At 40.3% G+C, this 20,400-nt stretch overlaps 1 protein-coding gene across 2 annotated transcripts in view; it reads right to left on the bottom strand.

The window, feature by feature from the left end:
• tll1 (tolloid-like 1) overlaps nt 1-16,128 on the bottom strand; it is a 61,080-nt gene extending 44,952 nt beyond the window's left edge. Inside the window, exons 1-2 of one of the 2 annotated variants that reach the window (XM_086295322.1) lie at nt 15,922-16,128; nt 14,171-14,646 (exon numbers count right to left, since the gene is read on the bottom strand). In XM_086295322.1, the coding sequence (XP_086151448.1) occupies nt 14,171-14,351 (181 nt within the window). In that variant the 5' untranslated portion in view covers nt 14,352-14,646; nt 15,922-16,128. Of the gene's footprint in view, nt 1-14,170; nt 14,650-15,921 lie in introns of both variants that reach the window. The other variant, XM_086295323.1, reaches the window with a different exon arrangement.
• Between the last annotated feature and the right edge of the window lie 4,272 nt (nt 16,129-20,400).

Genomic DNA, 20,400 nt, shown 5'->3' on the forward strand with positions numbered 1-20,400 from the left:
TGCAGCTCTGTTATTTATGCAAGAGCGAATGCAAAACAGAATCTGCTATCCCTTTAAATATATTTTTTCCCTGGGCATTTTATAACGAGAGTCTGGATTGGATTAATCCCTGGTTGAAAGGAAAACCATTTAAAAACATATATAAAAAGAGGTTTAATACTATGTGAAAAGGCTGATCTGGGTGCGACTTTGACACATAAAGTCGCAAAAACAGCACAATTACACCAGCACGTTTTTAAAGATGTGGTCTGGATAGTCCTATTAGAATTGTTATTTCTGACGCTAAATTGCTGTGGGTGACAAAGTTTTCCTCTAGCATGTTCTCTGCGTTCATAGTGAGCCACAGAAGAGTGAAAAAACAAAAAAACTGAACAAACAATCGACTTAAATCTGCTACTTCAACAGCAAAAGGACAATGTGACAATCCTCGTACAAACACAGTCTGCATCACCTTGCATGTGCATTGGAAAAAGACTTTCCCTTCATTTTTGCTCCTATTTGTGGGGCAGCGTGAATGTGACAGTGTCCTGAGATTACACTTCTCTTGGCTCTGAACATTTCAGGACAACAAGGGAAAAATATAAGGACTAAAAGTTTTCCAGAGAAAAGGAGCTGACACAAGCAGAGATACAAAGTGAGAAGTGGAGGGGGAGTACAGTGATAGTAAGTTTGGCCCATTGATCGTTAGGGTCTTGTTAATCCATAGAGATACCATAAATAGCCCAAAGTCAAGCCACGGGGTGAGGAGGGATGAGAACAGTGATGCAGGGAGATGCAGGAGGAAAGGTATTGATCCAAAAACCCCAGGACGTCCCAGGAGGTCTACATCATGCTGACCAGGGCCTTACTGTTCGCCCTTCAGCAGGGGCACTGCAGCAAACACACACAGTAGCACACAGGGACACACACACACACAACAGTAATGCACCAAACACAGTCTGAGAGGTAGAGGCATCACTACTCACACGTATTCACCCCACCAGCCCACCATGTTGCCAGCTAGCAGCGAGACTGCTTTGTGTCTTATTGATCAAGTTCTCAAGCAGACACAGCTGAAGTCAGCTTTCTACAAGTAATTCTGCAGCCTGACAGCGAATGTCCAACAGATGCGAGCGTCACTCATTGTCATCTGAACAAAGCACGCACACACTGATGCAAAAGAGCAATCAAACATAAGCTTTTAATACAATGATAACACAATGCAATTCAATTAGGATTTAAATAAAAAATAATGGCTGCCCTATTTTAGTCATGTATTATATTTCCCTGCCTGAACTTTTATGGTTGTTTATGATTTTTTTGTGATCACTAGATGAAAAAGATTTTTGTTTTTGCTTGGGTTTCTCTTAAACACTCAGTGAAGCAGTCGTTGCCATGTTCATTTGAGTGCTGCCACAGATATGTTTCAATGCATTATCTTTCCCAGTAGAGTTTGTGATAACAGCATTCAAACTGGAATGATAATACTAATCCTAATGCTATCAGTGAAATGCATATTTAATGTTGATTGATGTATGATTTGTCTCTTTTTTGCAAAACAAACTACGCTCAAAATGCGAGTGCAAAGAGGTGGAGAACGAGCCCATAACTATAACTGCTGAAGTTAAACAAGAATTCAAAGCAGTTCGATCGAAGTGATTATTTCCTGTGTAGTAATGTTTGTCTGGCTTCAGCTTTGTAACGTACCATCTGTTTTCAGAACAACCAGGTTTTAGTTAAAAAATAGCCTGAATGATAGGTATGTATATCTATGAATGCTCAACACACCCTGAGCACACAGCTTACAATGTTATAGATATCTGTAAAGGAGATTGTACATATTATTCATTGCATCTATGCTGATTTATTCATTATGCTTTCACTACCCTGAAAGTGCAGGTCTATAGAGAATGAGGTCAATCTGCTGTTATTCCATGCAATGAGTTGCAACTCAGATGTCCAGTTAGTCCTTTTAATTACTTGGCAGGTTTGTAACACAGCCACTGATGGCCATGTTCCAACCAAACAAGGCATTATGGGATTGCTAAGAGCTACGCTAACAACAACAGCGGCATTTCAGGCATTGAAAATTGCATATGTGACCAGAGAACACCTTCATTACCGCATCTGTCGGTATGGATTTATTGTGCAAAGTTTCCAAAAAGACAAAGAGACTCGAGGCTTCATTAAAGCTTTTAAAAAGGGTTTTGATCACATCACAGCCCTCGTTTAAAGGAGACGCCAGCAGCTTTCAAGGGAAGAAAGTAAACTACTTAGTTCTCAAGATATTTAATCTGTCACATAAGACATTGTCAAACTAAGATGGTGAAAATGCAGCTAGATTAACTGATTTTTTTAAAACAAATTTGTTTGCTTAAATGTTATTTGTGATAAATGTAGCAGGTGTTTTTCTGTACATTTTGACTGCACTACAGTACAGTATACAGTTATGCACTACTGCGTTCTGCACTCATGCTGTACTCACTGGGGTGTATCTAACACAAACACACATACACAATGACTGCACACACACACACCTCACTAAGCTCCTCATTAAGCAAATATAAGGTCACAGTGTAGGTGGGCTAAGATGTGGGCATCCATGTGTGTGAACATGCATGTATATGAGCCCGTTCACTCATGTGATATTATTATGCTGTATATAAATGTGGCTGCAAACGTGCCGTTATATTAAAAAAGAGATTATCTCGGCCCCGTTTGAGGATTTTCTCCAAAACTAATCATTGTGCAAGCTGCTTTATCTACTTTAACCCTTTGCGACCAACAGCAGGTGCTGCAGTTCAACACTGATGGTGCCAGAAAAGGTCATGATGAGGCAAAGTACCAAAAATGCAGGCCTCAAAGAGTTACAATATGGCATGCTTTTGAGGTGAGATCTTATGAAGTGGATTTATTAAATTGATGCTCCACCCAAATATCTGTTCACTATTGAAACCTCAGCTTTGTTAAGAAGGAAATCTGTGTTTATACTGTAAAGACCTTTTTTGTGCATTTTTAAAAATATATATATATACTGTGTGTATGCTCTGTTGTGTAGTGATTACCACATTTGCCTTACACATGAAAGATTCCCAGTTCTAGACCAGGAGGAGACATGAACCCAGCCTCAGGGGTCGCAAGCTGGTGTAATCCTAGTGCCGGATAAACAGGAGGGTTGCATCAGGAAGGGCAGCCAGCGTAAAATTTGTGCCAAATCAAATATGTGGATCCATCCGCAGTGGTAACCTCTTGGGAAATAAGGGAGCAGCTGAAGATCATTCCTTTGCATTGGTCAGGACTGGATTATCACACTTTGATCTACCCATTGGTGCTCCTGATATTTTGAAGCATTACTTCACTGTCTGGCTTCAAATTCTTTTACTTCTTTAGGCTCAGCCTCGATTTAAACTCAACTCTGCTATAAAAAATATCTTTTTGTATGCAGCTCCTGTACACAGGGCTTGAAGAAAATAATAAAACAAAGCAAAAACCAAACAAACAAACCAACAAAAAAAAAAAAAAAAACAAAGAAAAAAAAACTTTCCACCTTAGATAAGTAACTACATCAAAGCAAAAGAATCAAGAGGTTATTTTTTTTCTCCTTTTTGCTCTTTTCATTCTTGATTTATATATTTTTCTAATACTCTATTTTTAAACATGTTTTTAAACAAGGAAAATGAACTACACCTTTTTAAATCACTGTCATAACTATTCCACAGGTTAACTCCTCTAACAGAAACACATCTCTGCTTTATGTTTGTCCTTATCTTGTTTTTTTTAAAGAAATCTGTTCCCCTTAAGTCATATTGACTCTCTCTGACTTTGAACAGCTTCTGAGTACTGGGGCAAAGCAAGTTATTTTGTGCTTTATACATTATCTGTGCCATTTTATATTCAACTAAATCATAAAATTTCAGGGTATTCAGATTAATAAACAAAATGTTAGTTGGTTCTATATAGTTTGATTGGTTTATAATTCTTATAGCTCTTTTTTGTAACTTGAAAATATGAAGAGTGTTCGTTTTATATGCATTACCCCATATCTCCAGACAGTAAGTCATATATGGAAGCAACAGAGTACAATAAAGTGTGTATAATGATTTTTTGTTCAGGACATGCTTTGTTATATAGAGAATAGCAATGGTTTTTGACATTTTTGTTTTCACGTGGTTTATATGAGACTTCCAACTCAGCTCATCATCAATTATCACTCCAAGAAATTTATTTTTGTACACTCTTTCAATTTCAATTCCATTAACCCTTATTTTAGATACATTTTTCATTTGTCTAGTGCCAAAAATAATCAATTTTGTTTTCTTTATATTTAATGATAACTTATTTACATCAAACCAGTTTTTTAATATATTTAACTCCTTTTCCGCTGTAGTCAGAAGCTGTTCTAAGTTTTTACCTGAGCAGTATAGAGTGGTATCATCAGCAAACAATACACATTTTAACAGTTTGGAAACACTACATATGTCATTTATATATAATATAAATAATTTAGGGCCCAGCACAGAGCCCTGAGGAACACCACAAGTTACCTTCAACTGCTTAGATTTTACATTATTGAATTCGACATATTGATATCTTTCATCCAGGTAACTTTTCATCCACTTGTATGCTATCCCTCTTATGCCATATCTCTCTAGTTTATTCATTAATATAGAATGATCAATTGTATCAAACGCCTTTTTTAAGTCTATAAAAACACCAACAGTATATATAACAGAAAAACATTCCAAACATTATAAAACACATCAACAATCAGATGCTCCAACTAGTCTGACTAGTATAAACAACAATGTAAAAGGACTTAACAACTACAACATTTGACCTCTGACCTCACTTTTACACTTCTACCCCAAAGTGTGTTGCATGTTTAAAGACAGGGTTGCTAAGAGACAGAGAATGAGCTGCCTAGTTAGTCATAGTGGTATAATATCATATAATAGGATCAAGTTATTCATGTCAGATCGTTTACAAATCAATACCTGTAATCCCTTATCTGACTTTTACTGCACTACAAACTTCTTGAATTTAAAAACCCAAATGAATTTATACAAAATACAATATTTCCTTTAAAGATAAATATTGGAGAGTGAGCTGCCTTGGTGAGTTTGCTTCTTATTATCTATTTTACTCCTAATTTACAAAATTTGCAAAAAAAAAACCAACCACCATATTCGGTAAGTTTTGAAACTGGTGATTGAAACCAGGTTAATATCTGCAGAGGCCATAAATAAATAAATAGTCTTATAGTCTTGTATAGCTTTTGATTGATTTTACCAACCAAAGGAGTCAGTTTAAAGCACTTTCAAGTTGGCCTTCCTTTACAGAGTACACAGAGGGGGGTTGTGTCAAAGCCTATGTGTGACACAAGCCCACGTACCAACCTTCATAACGTTCACAACACTCTGATCGAACATTAGACTCAAACACAAATTGTAAAGTGTTGAAATTCCTGGAGATGCTACATGGATTGTCTCTATGGATTTTTTTTATCCCGAAACCCAAAATAACTGCTGTGAAACCAAACTGTCCAAAGCCCCCATTGTCCATTGTGAAGCAAAGTATGACTTTGAGTAGCACTTGAAATTGAAACGGCCGTTTCTATTCTTCTTTGAGTGTTTAAGATGGAATAATGCTGAGCTACTGCACTTACGCCAAGGTGCTGGAATGTAAAGAGATGCTGCAGTTTTTCTATCACTGGTAAAAAAAAAAAAATGTGAAAAATGTAGCTGCTTAGTCCAAGTCCAAAAATGTTCATACCCACACCCTGCTGCAAGTAGATTTTAAAGAGAGAGACACAGAGGCAAGAGACAAGAGTGACATGCAATAGAAAAAAATCCTGAATAACACAGGGTACTTACAGTGTTGGTGAGTATTCACTGAATTGAAGCCATAATTAGAAACTTTAAAATCACCAGTCGCACTGAGGTCTGACTCTATACAAAACACGCAAACTCTAATTATATATTTTTACAGACGTAAATATAGTCCCAGACACTGACAAAGACCCAGTTACACACTTGTACACTGACACATCACTGTGTTTACCTGCACCACAGTGTGCGTGTGTGTTTGTCTAGAGATTAGAATAAGCACAGTTTCTTCATCCGTGAACACAGCTGAAAACAGATGGCAGGGCCGTGAGGCACACACCTGGACATTTGAAATGACCCGGAATGAAGTCCAGACTGATCATAAACAAATCCAGTTAACAGGAGCTTTTGTCCAAGTGGAGCTATTTTTAGTTTTTTCAGTAAATATTGCTAGTAGTCTATGCCAAGAGATCAAAAGGAAAAGAAGAACATGTTGTAAAATGCTATGGATGGAAGGTAAAGGGTAGGAGAGCACAAATATGTTGAGTAAAAACCACCTTATCTCCACTGTTCATTGCTCAAAGGGGGTTTTCTCTTTTTCTAAGGTCTTGACCTTAAATGTGCTGTGACCTGAGATGACTCGTGTTGTGAACTGGCTGCTGTATAATTAAATCTGAAATGAATGAAAAGATTTCAAAGGCCTCGCTCACTTAGAACTCTGAACTATAAATTGACAGCGAGATCGCGCAAAGACATGTTTGGTATGAGACAGAATAACATGATATCATATGACGCATGCACTCACAGAGCTGGTGTAACCCCCTAATCACTTTACTGTGACACTGGGATTCCTCCCTAGCGGGTCATGGGTTTGGCCAGACATTGTGACGGGACGTGATTACGGCTCGGTTTCCCGTCGGCGTGCCCCGGGTCTGCACCCAGGGAACGAGCAGCCAACTGGCCTTTAAATGCACAAAGTCATAGAACAGAGAACAATGTTGTTCTTGTTGAGATCGCAGATAGCTGAACCCAGGTGTGACTACATAGTTTCAATTACCGGATGAGTAACTTCATTTGAAGTTGGATTTCAGTGCAGTTGCCGTAAATGATGAGTTTCAGTTAGATTACAGTGCATAAATCAAGTGAAGGCATGAAATCTTTCCAGTGGAGCAGCGTTCACATGAGACTCAGGCGGAATTGATTGACTCACATCAGAGGAATTTTTAAAATAATCAACTTGTAGCTGTTGTTCGTCCATCAGCTGTGCCTCAAATTCCCCTAAGCAGTATGATATTGAGAGGGAAATGGAGACATCGTTTGGTGAACTCTTTACAAAGGAGAAGCAGCACCACAAGGAGTCGTACAGCAGCAGAAGACCAAAGAAGAGGAAAGAAGAGGTATGATGAACTGCCCTCCACAGTCACCTGATCTCAATAGTGCTGATTATCTATGGGGGCAATTAAAGACTGAGAAAACCAGAATTTATGACATCATAAGGATCCTAAAGAGATCTTTGTCAGAGATCTGAACTCAAAAAGATATTTCTCTTTACCTGGTTTGGTTAAACGTATCTGTCTTCAGCCACAGGTGACAATACAGGCTAGCTCAGCTACATGGTCATCACTTTTTTCCTGTAACGTTAGCTTGCTTAGGCATCAAAGATCGCAACTGCAGCAGGTGGAGTGTAGGGAGGAGTTTGCTGCTACAATACTTAGACAACAAAACAAGTTTGACTGCCAGGAGAAAGATGCTTTTCTTCAGACATTAATGTGTGAATGGGTCTGATTTTTTATTTTTTATTTTTTTGCTTCTATAAATACCATCAGGGAAAGCTGGGTGACATAAAAGCACCTAGACATTTAATAATTGAACGGTGCATGGCAGGTGGGCGATGTGAAGACGATGCTGACTCATGGCTTCTGCTGCTCCGGAACAATGACGCTCCAGAACAAACAGTCGGCCCTGGGCATGGCCGCAGAGTTTGTGCTGAGGCGGGAATCCTGAGGAAGACTTCGGAAGCTCAGTGGCAGGAGCACTCTGCTCGGGAAAATCCTGTTTAATATAATATGAGTGAGACCACTTGCTCCCTCGCTAACACACAAAGATGCAAGGCAGCCGCGGTGCCAAATGTACACATACACATGTTGCTCTAGTTTCCTTCCTACTGATGAATGGGGGAAGGGATGAACAGTAGCTGCAGCTCATGTCACGACTTGGTGGGCTGCATGTACAGTACACAGCGAACATATACCTGCACAGGCGTTCAAATCCCAGGATCTGAGGTACGCTTGGGACACTTCTAGAAAATTTAAGTGTGAGTTAAACTCGTACTAATCAGCTGTATTGGTTATCATTACTAATTTCTTTCTCTCTATGCCACAGTGGGTTTTAAATCAAAGAATAAAGATGTGATTGAAGCGCAGACTTGCAGGTTTAATTCAAGGGTTTCAACAAAAGCTTTGCATTAACTGTTGAGGAGGAATTACAGCCATTTCATTATACAGTCTCAACATTTTCAAAGGCTCAAAATTAAATCAAAAATTGATTGACAAACAGCTCTTTTATAACCAGGTTACTCCTGTTCCTTTCTATGACAAATTAAGCAGATAAAAGATCTGTATAATTAGCCCAGTGCATTGTTTACAAAAAAGGAAGCCTGAAACACTATAGATGACAACTAAAGTGAACAACCATAGAATTATTCCCATTGTTAAGAAAAACAACAACAACAAAAGTATGGAGAAGGGGGGAAACAGTTCATTGTTAAAGTATGCCACGTCATGTATAAACCATGTTGGAGGTAACGTTATGGCGTCGACGTGTATTCCTGTTTGTGTAACCAGGCTACTTGTGTTTTTTATTTATCATGCAACTGCTGATAGAAGTAGCAGGATAGATTTTGAAGTGTACAGGGTTATGTTCTCTGCTCAGACTTAGCCAAATGCTTCAAAACTGATCAGACAGTGCTTTACAGTGCAAATGGATAATGACCTAAAGTTTATAGCAAAAACAACACAATAGTCTCTCCAGCCAAATAAAGGCCATATTCTTGATTGGCCAAGTCGGGCTTCCGATCTCATCCCAACAGAGCAGCTTCTATGTTATGGAAATGATGACAAAGAGAGCCACAAACCAGCAGCACCTAAAGGTGATTGCAGTAAAGGCCTAGCAGCACTTTGCATGGATATATTTATGTACAATGTATATCAACCTGTATATCAACATCAGATTTGTTTTCCCCAAAAATTGATAACAGCACCTGCTGTGCATCTGCAAGCCACTTTGCAACCTCCACCACAGTTCCTCCTTTTCATGCTACAGTATGTCTGACTTAATCCGTGTCCTGTTTATTTTGGATTTGTTTTGTTTGACGCTCTTTCTGTTGTTCTTCTTGACTAAAACAAACCTATCCACGAGACTTTCAAACAAGCACACCCTGCATCTTGTTCTGTGGTGAACAAGATAACGCAATTGCCTCAGACTGTGGCGTACACTTTAAATGGTTCTTTAAATCCCATGTGCCAGAATCTTTTATCTGCATATAAAATGAGAAACTGATAGAACAGATCCCAGTTATTTTACAGTAAAGTACAGTGTAGTATGGTACCTTATATATTCTACCATCACATCTGAATCAGCTTCAGCCAATGTGAAACGGTTTATGAGGTGATCCCTCCAATGAAAGGTTGAATTGAAGACTGTGATGTAACTAGCCATATTACCTGACTATGTGCAGTGACAATCTGATTTAGGTGCACATGATGCAGAGAATAAACAACTTTGTTTCATTCATTAATTTCATTCATCTATTCTCCGAACTGCTTATTCACTTTAGCATTGTGGGAGGCCTGAGGCTATTTCAGCTTTCAAAGGGCAAGAGGTGAAGTACACCCTGGACAGGGTGGCGTGGTTAACGCAGAAATATAGACGTTGGCAACTGTGACAGAGTTTTAGACTCACTGATTAATCTGACATGCATGACTCTGGGAGGAAGTTGGAGCACCAGAGAGAACCCACACAGGCACAGGAAGAATATGCAAATTCCACACAGATGTGCCTGTGCCAGCCGGTGGATTCAAAGCTAGGACTTTCTTGCTGTCAAGCAACAATTCTTAACTATTTTGCCACTGTGCCACCCCTCAAACAAATTTTGTATAAAAATTTTTAAATCTTTTAAGTCTTATGTTGTAACACCTGATCTCAGTGATGTGTCCATAAAAAAAAACAACACACTGTGCCCACACACACTCCTACGATGCCCGACTATTGTGTTTAAAGTAGAGAAAAGGTAGTAATGTCTCTGATTCCTCCTGAAGAAAAGACCCACAGCCTTTAGATACCGAGGTTTGTTTAGCTTTCACTCGATGTGTGTGAGGATTTTATGAGAACAGTGATTTGGAAGGAAGCATGAATGACTCTTGAGTGAGCGTAGGGGCACATACGTGTGCGCATTTGTGTGTGTGGGCGTGCGCGTATGTGTGTCATCTCCAGCTGAGTAGCAGGATGCAGACAACCAGGAAGAGATAAGCGCGGGTGAATGGAGGGAGCTTAGCATGTGTGTGTGTACCGTGTGTGTGTGTGCATGTGTGTTCGTGTAGGGAAATCACTTCACAAAGGCATGGAAGTGTGTGTTCCCCTGTCTACCAGCGCGGGACTCGGAGGAGATAAGCAGACAGCCAAATATTCCCCTTGTGTTTTCCCAGCAAAAACAGGAGGCGGAATACCAACCACTCAGACCGATGCCATGGGGTCAGGCGTGGAATGAGTCGCGCTTCCACTTCTTACAAGCTGCACATAGCTGCCAAGTCAGTGCATTAATTGCAACACGATTACTCCAGAAAATCTCAGGAGATGTGTGCGTGCGAGTGGGTTTAAATTCAGCTGCACATCAGCAGACACTTGTGTGTGTCTGTCAGAGGCTCTGCAGGCTCACACTGAAACATTTGTGTGTCCGTATCTGTGGCTGGATTAGCATATTGAAAGCTTGTATTTCAGAATGTGCAGGTAGATATTAAATGACATGCTCCCACACAGTACTAAGTGGAACAGTTACAGACATCAGGTGGTGAGGATGCAGGCATAAAACAAAAAACAGAATCATTTACTCGTTTGTATTTACAGTAGTGTTATTTTTTAGCCCAAGACTTGTGCATCTAAACAATAAACTGACACCATAAAATGATGAAAACTTTGCAAACTTTGAGCCAGATGAGAAGATAAGCAAACTCAATCTGCTGATGAGCATCATGCAAAACAGGCCAAAGCTCCAGAGCACCCTCCACACCAGTGGCTCTAAAAAAAATTTCTGCCTTCAGAAGCCGTAATTGACCCCACTACACACACATGCACAGCTTTCAGCAATTATTAACAATAAAAAATGACTCAAATTGAATTTTAGAGAAGTAAAGGTCATCAACATTGCATCACCAGACTTTATTATCTCTGCACAAATCTATCCATCCTCTTCCACTTATCCGATCCTACACAAATCATTCAAGTTAATTACATTTTTTTTAACCTTGGTCGTCCACACCCCACCCACAGCAGTTTCATACCTCACCAGTGGGGCTGCATTCACAGTTTAAAAAACCTACACTGACTCTGAGATGAGATGGTTTTGTCATTTTCTTATTATAAACCAAATCATCAGAGGAGAAAGTAAAAGGAGAATGAAATTTGAGGACTCAGTATTTAATATAAATGAGCTATACATGTTCAAATGATGTAAAAAGGTGCCAGCTGTCAAATGTCCAATAAAACAGAAATGCCTGAAAACAAATGGCACTTGTAAAATTATAAGGCTTATAAGATGAACGTATGTGTTGATTATTAGGAGTGTGTGTGCCTGTGTGCGTTTATGCAATTTGCTGCAAGAAACCTCAGCAGCTGAGTATAGAAGGCTCTTTATGTTCATCGATATTTTCAGAAAATAAATACATTCGCTGTGTTTTTTCTCTCAGTTATTTTAACCTTAAAGACTCGCTCGGTCTCACAAACATGCGTAGACTTACTGACTCCCTTTAACCTGCCGGGCTCCCATCAAAACACACACAAACGAATGAACGGTAAGTTCTTTGCATAGCTAAAAAGCCACAGAGACATGGGATTGCAGAGTCAACATAAAAATCACCCATAGAGATCAGTGTGACATGCACATGAGCAAACACACATGCAGACACACACACACACACTGGCCAATGTCCACGGTTGTCAGGTTTGTGTATTTGGTATGGGAAGAATGTGTGTTGGTCAGCGTGTGGACGCTTAGCGCTCTGGGGTGGAGTTCTTATCAGTCCAATGTGTCATCGCAGACAACATTAAGTACCACTAAAACACACATGGACACGCATGTACACAAACACACACGGAGAAAGACACACAAAGTCAGGAGGGTGTAACCCCAAACAAGGATCCAGATTTTAAAAGATGCTTATTTATTTTACACCATCCCAACATCCCTCTTATAGAAAGAGGAGAGGAGAGGGTCAGAAAAACCTTAAAAAATATATCAAAAAGATATTAAGTTAGATTATGAAATTCGTTGTTCTAGGCCTAAAAGCAAGAAGATCAACACACATATGTCCTATTGTTGGCGTTTTCTCTCTCATTTTGGAGCAAACTCGAGCACCTTGAGCCTACTGTGATTATGAATTGCTGCTCTATATATGAAACTGAACTGCATTTTCCCTTTTACCTAAGACACAATTACTAGGTGCCAAATGTTTCTTATTAATGGTTTGTGCACTTCAGGGACAATTAGGGGAGGAGCCAAGTAGTGGCCAAGGGTGGCCAGGGCCACCACACAGTTAATTGTGGTCATCCAACACAACACAGGATGGAGCTCCTCAGGGCACTGTGCATATACTCATCAGCCCTGAGGTACATGTATTCTTCTGTTTTACAGGAACACCTTTTTGCAGAACAATTTCTCAATCATTTTTGTTCCCAAATGAACAAAAACATAAAACCTAGGGAAAAAAAGTAATAATTTTATAGCTTATCAATATTTTAAAAATTAATAACTTGAGCAACAGCACAAGCTTGTTTTCATCAAGTGAAGGTAAAAAAAGAAGCATAAGATGTATTGTCTGTATAAGATAATAAGAAGAGTGAGGATTGAAGGATTTAATCTAATTATTCTTTGGCGTACAGTCATTTCCACAGTGGCTGGTGGTTGAATCCACTGGCCTGTTGGGCCTTTTCTGTGTGTTTGCATCATCTCCTAGTGACTCCGTGGGTTGTCTGCCGCATATTAGGTTATTAGTGATTCTTAATTGATTGTAGGTAGTGTGTCTGTCTGTTTCTCTGTCAGCCATATGACAGGCTGGTGACATGTCCAGGGTGTACCCTTCTTCTAGCGCTAGGACAGCTGGAAGAGGCTTTCACAAAAATTGTAACCCTTAATTGGATAAGCAGAAGAACATGGATGATTCACACCGCTGAAAACGTAATAATACCAGTTTCTATCTGGTGTATCTTATCTGGTGCTGCCACTGGTCATCATTACACTGGTAACAGTCTAAAACATTTCCCATATAGCCAGCCTTAATAAAATGGGGATACGTAAATGGTCACCAACAAATACTGCATTTAAAGGTTATGGTCCAGGCGCTAACAGAGGAGAATAACTAGGAGGAGAGGGACTGGTTAAGAGAGCGACTATATAAAATCCAAAATGACCCCCCCCCCTTCCCGCCGCCAATAAAAGACCTATTAAAAAAATACACCTCTTATGTATAAAACTTTAAAACTTTAAAAAACTGGCAACCACTCGCTGACACAACAGACACATTTATTTTCGATTCAGTGAAAGATTTTCTTTCTTTTATTTTTTACACACAAGAAATTCGTTCATAGCGATTAAGCCACATCAGGGTGTTACTCCACAACAACTACACAAATGTTAAATGTTTATCACGTGTGCACGCGCATGTGTGTGAGAGACAGAACGTGAATCCGCGCCTGTGTAAATCCAGCTGTTATTTTTATTCCTGTTATTAGTTGACTTGACATCTGCACACGCGCGCAAACGTATGCGATCCATGCGCGCCACCAATATTTGGACTCTGGGGGATGCTTGAGCTGAATGTGAGCATGTTTGTGTGTTTGCATGCATTGAAAAGTGCATCAGACTTAACGTGACCGTCACCGTGGCATGCACGTGGCATGCATCTGCGAGATCGCTACAGACACCGACACCGGTTATGCGGTTATTGGCAGAAGCGCGCTGTCATCCCTCATACACACACGCACGTGCCGCCTCGGAGCCAGCTGTAGGAGGGCAGGATCACCGTGACCAGAGTAATAAATATAGTTCTTGTGTTACTTTTATAATTTAAAAGCTAAAATAAAGTAAAATGACTCACCAGCTTTGCAGGGGTCCTTGTAGTCAATGGTCTCCGCTCTCTCTTCCTCATAATATTCATAGTCTGGCTCCTCGTAGTCGAAACAGTTACAAATAGTAACTTTGCCCCAGAAAGTCAAGCCGGCAAGCACCAGTGTGATCCAGCGCATCTTACCAGCAAGTGCGGATGGCACACGGTCCATCTGAAGACTGAAATAACCAAATAACGGCCTCTCTGCTCGTCTCGTGCGCTACTGAGAGATGGACAATCCAATCTCCGAAGCACGGCGTTAAGAATTTATCGGGCCATCTTGAAGATTGGCGTCCTTTGTGACAGTCTGCTTGTGGATGGTGTAGGTTGTAGTAAGTTACCCTACTCCGACTGACTCTCCTCCATGGTTAAAGTACGCTGAGGTTTCCGTGCGTCCGTCTCTCAGTCAGCAAAGTGTCCGCTGAGAAGCTCCGCTGTCCTCCGCTGTGGCTTCGCAGGTGAAGCTGCTGCTAGACAAGCAAGAAAGAGGAGAGGTTAGGAGATCAGGGCTGGGTGATCTCTGAGCGTAAAGACGCACGGTGGTGTGTCTGCTGCTGCTGCACGCACGAGAATCATCCACCTTGTGTGTTTCCAACCAACACTCTCGTCCCTCGCCTAGCGCAATCTCTCTCTCTCTCTCTCTCTCTCTCTCTCTCTGTGTCTCTCTGTCTCTCTTTCTCTCGTGTCCGGTGGTGGTACTGTCTCTCTCTCTCAACCCAAGTCAGCGCACCGCCCATTCACACACACACACACACACACACACACACACACACACACACACACACACACACACAACCGCACTGTTCGTCCCAAGTGGTGCAGAACCACACGTCTCTGTCTTCTTTTGTCTCCATTCAATTCGTTCGTTTTTTTTAATGCGCAAAACTCCTGAACCTTCTCTCTGATCTCAGAGAGGAAGCCGCTCACTAATCATCACCGGCTTAATTGGACCTTTATTCACATTGACCCGCAAAATAAAGTGAACTGGCAGTAAAGAACCGGTAGCGGTAAAAGTAACACGGTGGCCACAAATTTGCCTGTGACTCTAAGTAGGTGTTATCTGGTTATTCTGAGGCAGGTGCCAAGTAGGTGAGAGCCAAACCATAAACGCCCAGAGGCAGGAGCTTTACAGTCATGACGTGACAAGTGGTCTTTTATTCTGGCCCCCTTCTGAGTTGCTGTCATAGAGAGAGGGAGAGGGACATCAGTTTTAAACCTTTGAAACTTAAATAGTGAATTTCAATAAATAAATAAATAAATCCCTACTGAACAATGGCCTTTAGAGTGGGAGATAGTCTGCAACCCGAGATAGATAGATAGACCAGTCTGCCATTCACCTATGATGTCTTCTCTAATCTCTCATAAATACCCTTGGCAGCAGTAGGTCGGTCAACAACCGAGTTCGTGATCCTCCCCTGCATCCCTGACATCCACAGGTCCAGCGCAGCAGCCTGAGCGTGTTAGTTCATGAAAAGAACGCTAAGAGCATTTAGGCAAGAGGGGGAGAAAAAAATCCTTTACAGTCAATTTCATTTGACGTATTTTACTCTAATTTCGCACGGACTGCAAAGTTGTCAGGAACCACCCATAATCTCCCCCAGTGCTGCCTATACACGTGCACATGCACACACGGAAGACTACAGCAGTAAAAATAAAACCCCAGCAGTTGTTGACAGACAGTGAACACCTTGCCAGTGTAAATCCTCCTGAGACAAGCTCACCCATACGTCTCCACAGCTTACCTGCTGCGTTTACCTGCCCGGGGCGCGTTGGATTGCTGCGGAGCCACATAGCGACCCATCGTGCTGCAACTGTGGGGACTTTCTCCGGAGTCTCAGGGGGTCTCGGGGTGTCACTCGGTACCGGCAGTTTCAAACGTGCCTGACTCCCCCCATTTATTACCGGGAGATTACCGGAGCGCTGTCTCTGCCGCTCCCGACTAATCCTGCCCTCTGGGAGAGGTAGCGGCGCGCTGACGTCACGCCATCAATCCAGCCGCAAGCTGTCCACTATCCACGGTTGGACACAAATCCCTTAGAGCATAGGTGTCAAACTCTGGCCCGTGGGCCAAATTTGGCCCGCAGCCTAATTACATTTGGCCCGCGAAGCCATACCAAATTACTATTAGAGCTGGCCTACTGGTATTATACAGCTAATGTATATATTGTTTAGTATTAAGCTTTGCTTGTTCCATATTCAGTTTTTCAGCTAAACTTGTCCATAAGAAAAGATTCATTCTTATATCTGGAGGAATATATATATATATATATATATATATATATATATATATATATATATATATTTTTTTTTTTTTTTTTTTTTTTTTTCAATAAATATTAACGTTAGCCCGCGACTTTGTTCCAGTTTTGAATTTTGGCCCACTGTGTATCTGAGTTTGACACCCCTGCCTTAGAGGCAGCACACACGCGCGCCCACGCGCGCGTGCAGGTCGACACACTCCTGGTTTTTTTTGTCCCAAAATTAACCTGCTGGACAACCTGAAAGTTTGTGGGATAGAAAAAAGGAGCAACAACCAACTCTGACAGGATGAATCTGTGTCAGTCTGATTCCTCATACTAAGATCAGGGTTCTGATATTATCAACGAGTCTTAATGGCAAGAATTGCACTAACAAGGATAATAAAAATAAATAGGTAGATAAAGAAAAACTTTGGGGAGAGCAAGCAAACTGCCATCACCAGCAGGGTGTGCTGAAGCACTACTGCTTAGCTCAGCAAAAGGTTTGGCAGGTAAATGCCACGAGCCACTACTCTAAGCCAAAACGAGCTCTTGCCCTCCCACTCCACATTTTCAACCATTGTACAAAAACAAAAGACAAATGAAATTTTAATGAAATAAAAGTCAGCACAGCAGCACTGGCTGACACTTGCTTGTGTGTTTTCCAACCAAGTCACCTTCACTCAGCTTCATTTCACTTCACAAGTTTCTACTGGTCATCCATGCCTAGGGGTATCTTATAGTTTGTGACTCACTGCACTAATCGGTGTGTTTAAGTGTGCAGTTGTTAACCGCAGGTCAAATACATTCTTTCTACATCCATGTTATGCCGATGCGTGTTGATTTGCATAGACGTTTGGGTGAAGCTGGTGGGCATGTTGTTGTTTTGGGAGTGCATGTCACAAGACTCGTACTTACCACGAGAACAGTGTTAAAGTTATTTTAAAAAGCCTCCACACTTTACTTAGTGTTTGTGTGCGTGTGTGTTTAGTGCTTATTTGTGGTCTGCTTTTCCCTCTCGAACACCTGCAAATTAACACCAGGGAAGGCATTTAGTGGCATTTTTGGCCTTTCAAGCCACTTACAGTCCATCTGTGTGGTTACTACCCACCAAATCTATTCAGCAAAAACGCTTCCTTCTTAAATAGGCTCCAGCTATTGAAATTAATGCTGTGTTCAGGTATTTGTGTCCCTATTTAAAGCACTTATCGATCAGTGAAACTCTGTGAAAGTACCTCGCCAGCATTCTGACCCAGCGCACTGACCACCACCCCTCCCTGAAGCCACACTCTCTCATATCCAAACACACACATACACCCGCACACAAATATCAAGAGGAACCCTCAAACAAAGCAGCAGCCCCTCGAGACTCCTCCAAGTGCTGTGGTCTGCAGGTATTGGAGCACTAATATTAGCTTTGTTTCTAGATGCAGTAGAATTGAACTGCACCAGGTTTGCTGCACACTACTCTGACTTCAAAGATATGCATTATCTGAATCAGGCATTTGAGTGATCCACTCTGGTTATAACAGACTGTTTAAGCTATCTTTGTCACTCATAGAGTCCCCAGTTACCTTGAATTAATTCTGCTGTAATCCATAGAAACATATCAAATCCACAGCAACATTTCCTACACTGCCATTCATCTATATGAAGACAACAGCCACATTTTCATGATATTCATGTCAAAATATTACATTCAGCTTTGATGTGCAACATATTCATCAACCTGATGAAATGCTGCTAAAAACAGAGATTTTGACCCAAAATGTGACTTGAATGAGATTTAAAGCACGACTTATCAAGCTGAAAGAAATCTGTAATGTAAAAAATGTATGCTATAATATGAGCATACAGCTGTTTTTACTTAAATAGATAAAAACAGCTGCATGCTCTGGAAGGCGGACACAGTGGTGGTGGTGGAGCATTTAGCTGAAGAAGCAGATGTTTCCCTCAGGAACATGTTAAGTATGTTATGTATATTTAGCAGGTTTCCAAGAACATAAATAATACATGTACACTACAAACGCCCCTAAATCAATGCATACAGCCCTAAATGAGATCTTAAATCTGAAGAAATTGATCATTGCATGAGAATCTTATTTCTGGTGACCTGGTGTATCTCTTTGTTTACTGCTACAGCAGTATAAGTAACACAACATGTAGTGGTACACTGTGACGCCATGTTACTGTAAGCATTGTTCAAGTAAATATCATGTATATTCAGGTAAGCTTTTGTTGCGATGCAACCTACTGAGAACCTGTACTTAGTTCTCATAGCTGGTGGATATATCATACAAACAACACAACTCTCTTTTCCTCCTTTTGCTACCATTTATTCTATTTGCATTTATTTTTGTTGGTGTTTTTTTCCACTTGATGCAGGATCAGCAGATCATTTCATTCAAATTTCTGACTTTTCTTCATAATTTAGTTTCTGTCCTTTTTTGGTTAAAATATTTTTTTAAATGGCTCATTTGTGACGTAGCACAGTGCTTTGTAACGGAAAGCATGGCTAAACATCGGTCAGTCATTCATCCAAAATAAACTCCTTGACTGGACTTTAAGGCCAAAGACTTCAAGGGTCAAGTTTTTAACCACAATAACAAGTTTTTAACAAGCCTGGGTAGTTGACTTTGTGGTAGGACTTGACTTAAGCGGTCAAAGAAGTGCAGGAGACTGATGCTTTGCAGTGTAGCAACTGATTTATTCACCATTTTGTGACCCAAACAATATTTACAAAGAAACAAATAAGAAACTCAACTCCAAATTAACTCAGTTCAAATAAACATAACTGAACTTAAATCAACGGAAACTAAGGTCAGCCTGCACACAGCTACACTGACCTGAACCTTTCTCTTCGAACACCTGAGTTTTTCTGCTTAAATAGTCCACTTAACCAAACAATTTCTCCTCTGGACTATTCCATTCAGTAGGTAAGATGAACATGATTATATTCAAACCTCTACTGCCACTCTTTACTAACAACATAAACTCTATGGTGTAATCAATACATAGTACAACAATAAATCTATTTCTCCATAAACCCTCTAAAATCAACTTTATTAAATTACAAGAATTCTTCCCCTTCTGCACCTGGTCTCATCCTGTGACCTCAGATGAACCCAGAAGCTATAAAGCAGGAAGTAAAACTACATTTCCTCCTTTTGTTTCTGGAAGACAGGTAGGTAAGGTAAGTTCTAAACAATACAAATTAACAGTTGAAATAAATAACATGTTAACTTAACAAACTCGTAGGAATTGATTTAAACCAAGATGTTATATTATATAATCTGTAAAAGTGCAAAACATAAACAAACCCGGGATAGTAGATGTTTGCCTGTTGCAGACTACATATGAAATATGGTTTAATCAGAACAAGAATGTTGACTAAGAATATGGACAAATGGTCTTCTCACCCACTTTGTCACAGACTCCATAAAACAGTAGTATTTTTCAACACTGGTAACCTACGTGATTACAAAGACATTTCCTGTATACATTTTTTGCCCACTAATCCTTCATTTATTATATCTGTAACTTTGTTCATCCCCTGCTGTCCTCTAGTTGTTTTTCGCTGTTTTTTGTTGAAGGCCTCATAATTCAATATCCTATTTTTTAAAAATGTTTAAAATAATTACATCTCTGTATTTATAAATAGATGTAATAATTTATTTACTGCACTTTGGTCAGTGAAATCTGTGTGTAAAAATGTGTTTATAATATGTGCCTTATAAATAAATGTTTACTATCTTACTTGCCTACTTATTTAGTTACTTTTTTGTACGAGTTTATCCCCACAAACTGCATTGTGGGAACAAGAACCCCCAAAGAGCAAGTGATGCTGACCGCCTTTGATCGAGCCGGAGAAACCTCACCTTTCTGTATCTTTCTTTATCCTCAGGGCTTACAAAGCTATGACCGCTAGTTAGCTAATAAACTAAAGTCAACTATATAGAGTGAACTACCTAGTCACATGAGGCA

This window comes from Aulonocara sp. 'chitande type north' Nkhata Bay, linkage group LG6, assembly GCF_057382095.1.
Source record: "Aulonocara sp. 'chitande type north' Nkhata Bay isolate Kocher_YH1m ecotype deep benthic linkage group LG6, A_spYH_male_GT1.1, whole genome shotgun sequence".
In the NCBI taxonomy this organism is placed as follows: domain Eukaryota; kingdom Metazoa; phylum Chordata; class Actinopteri; order Cichliformes; family Cichlidae; genus Aulonocara; species Aulonocara sp. 'chitande type north' Nkhata Bay.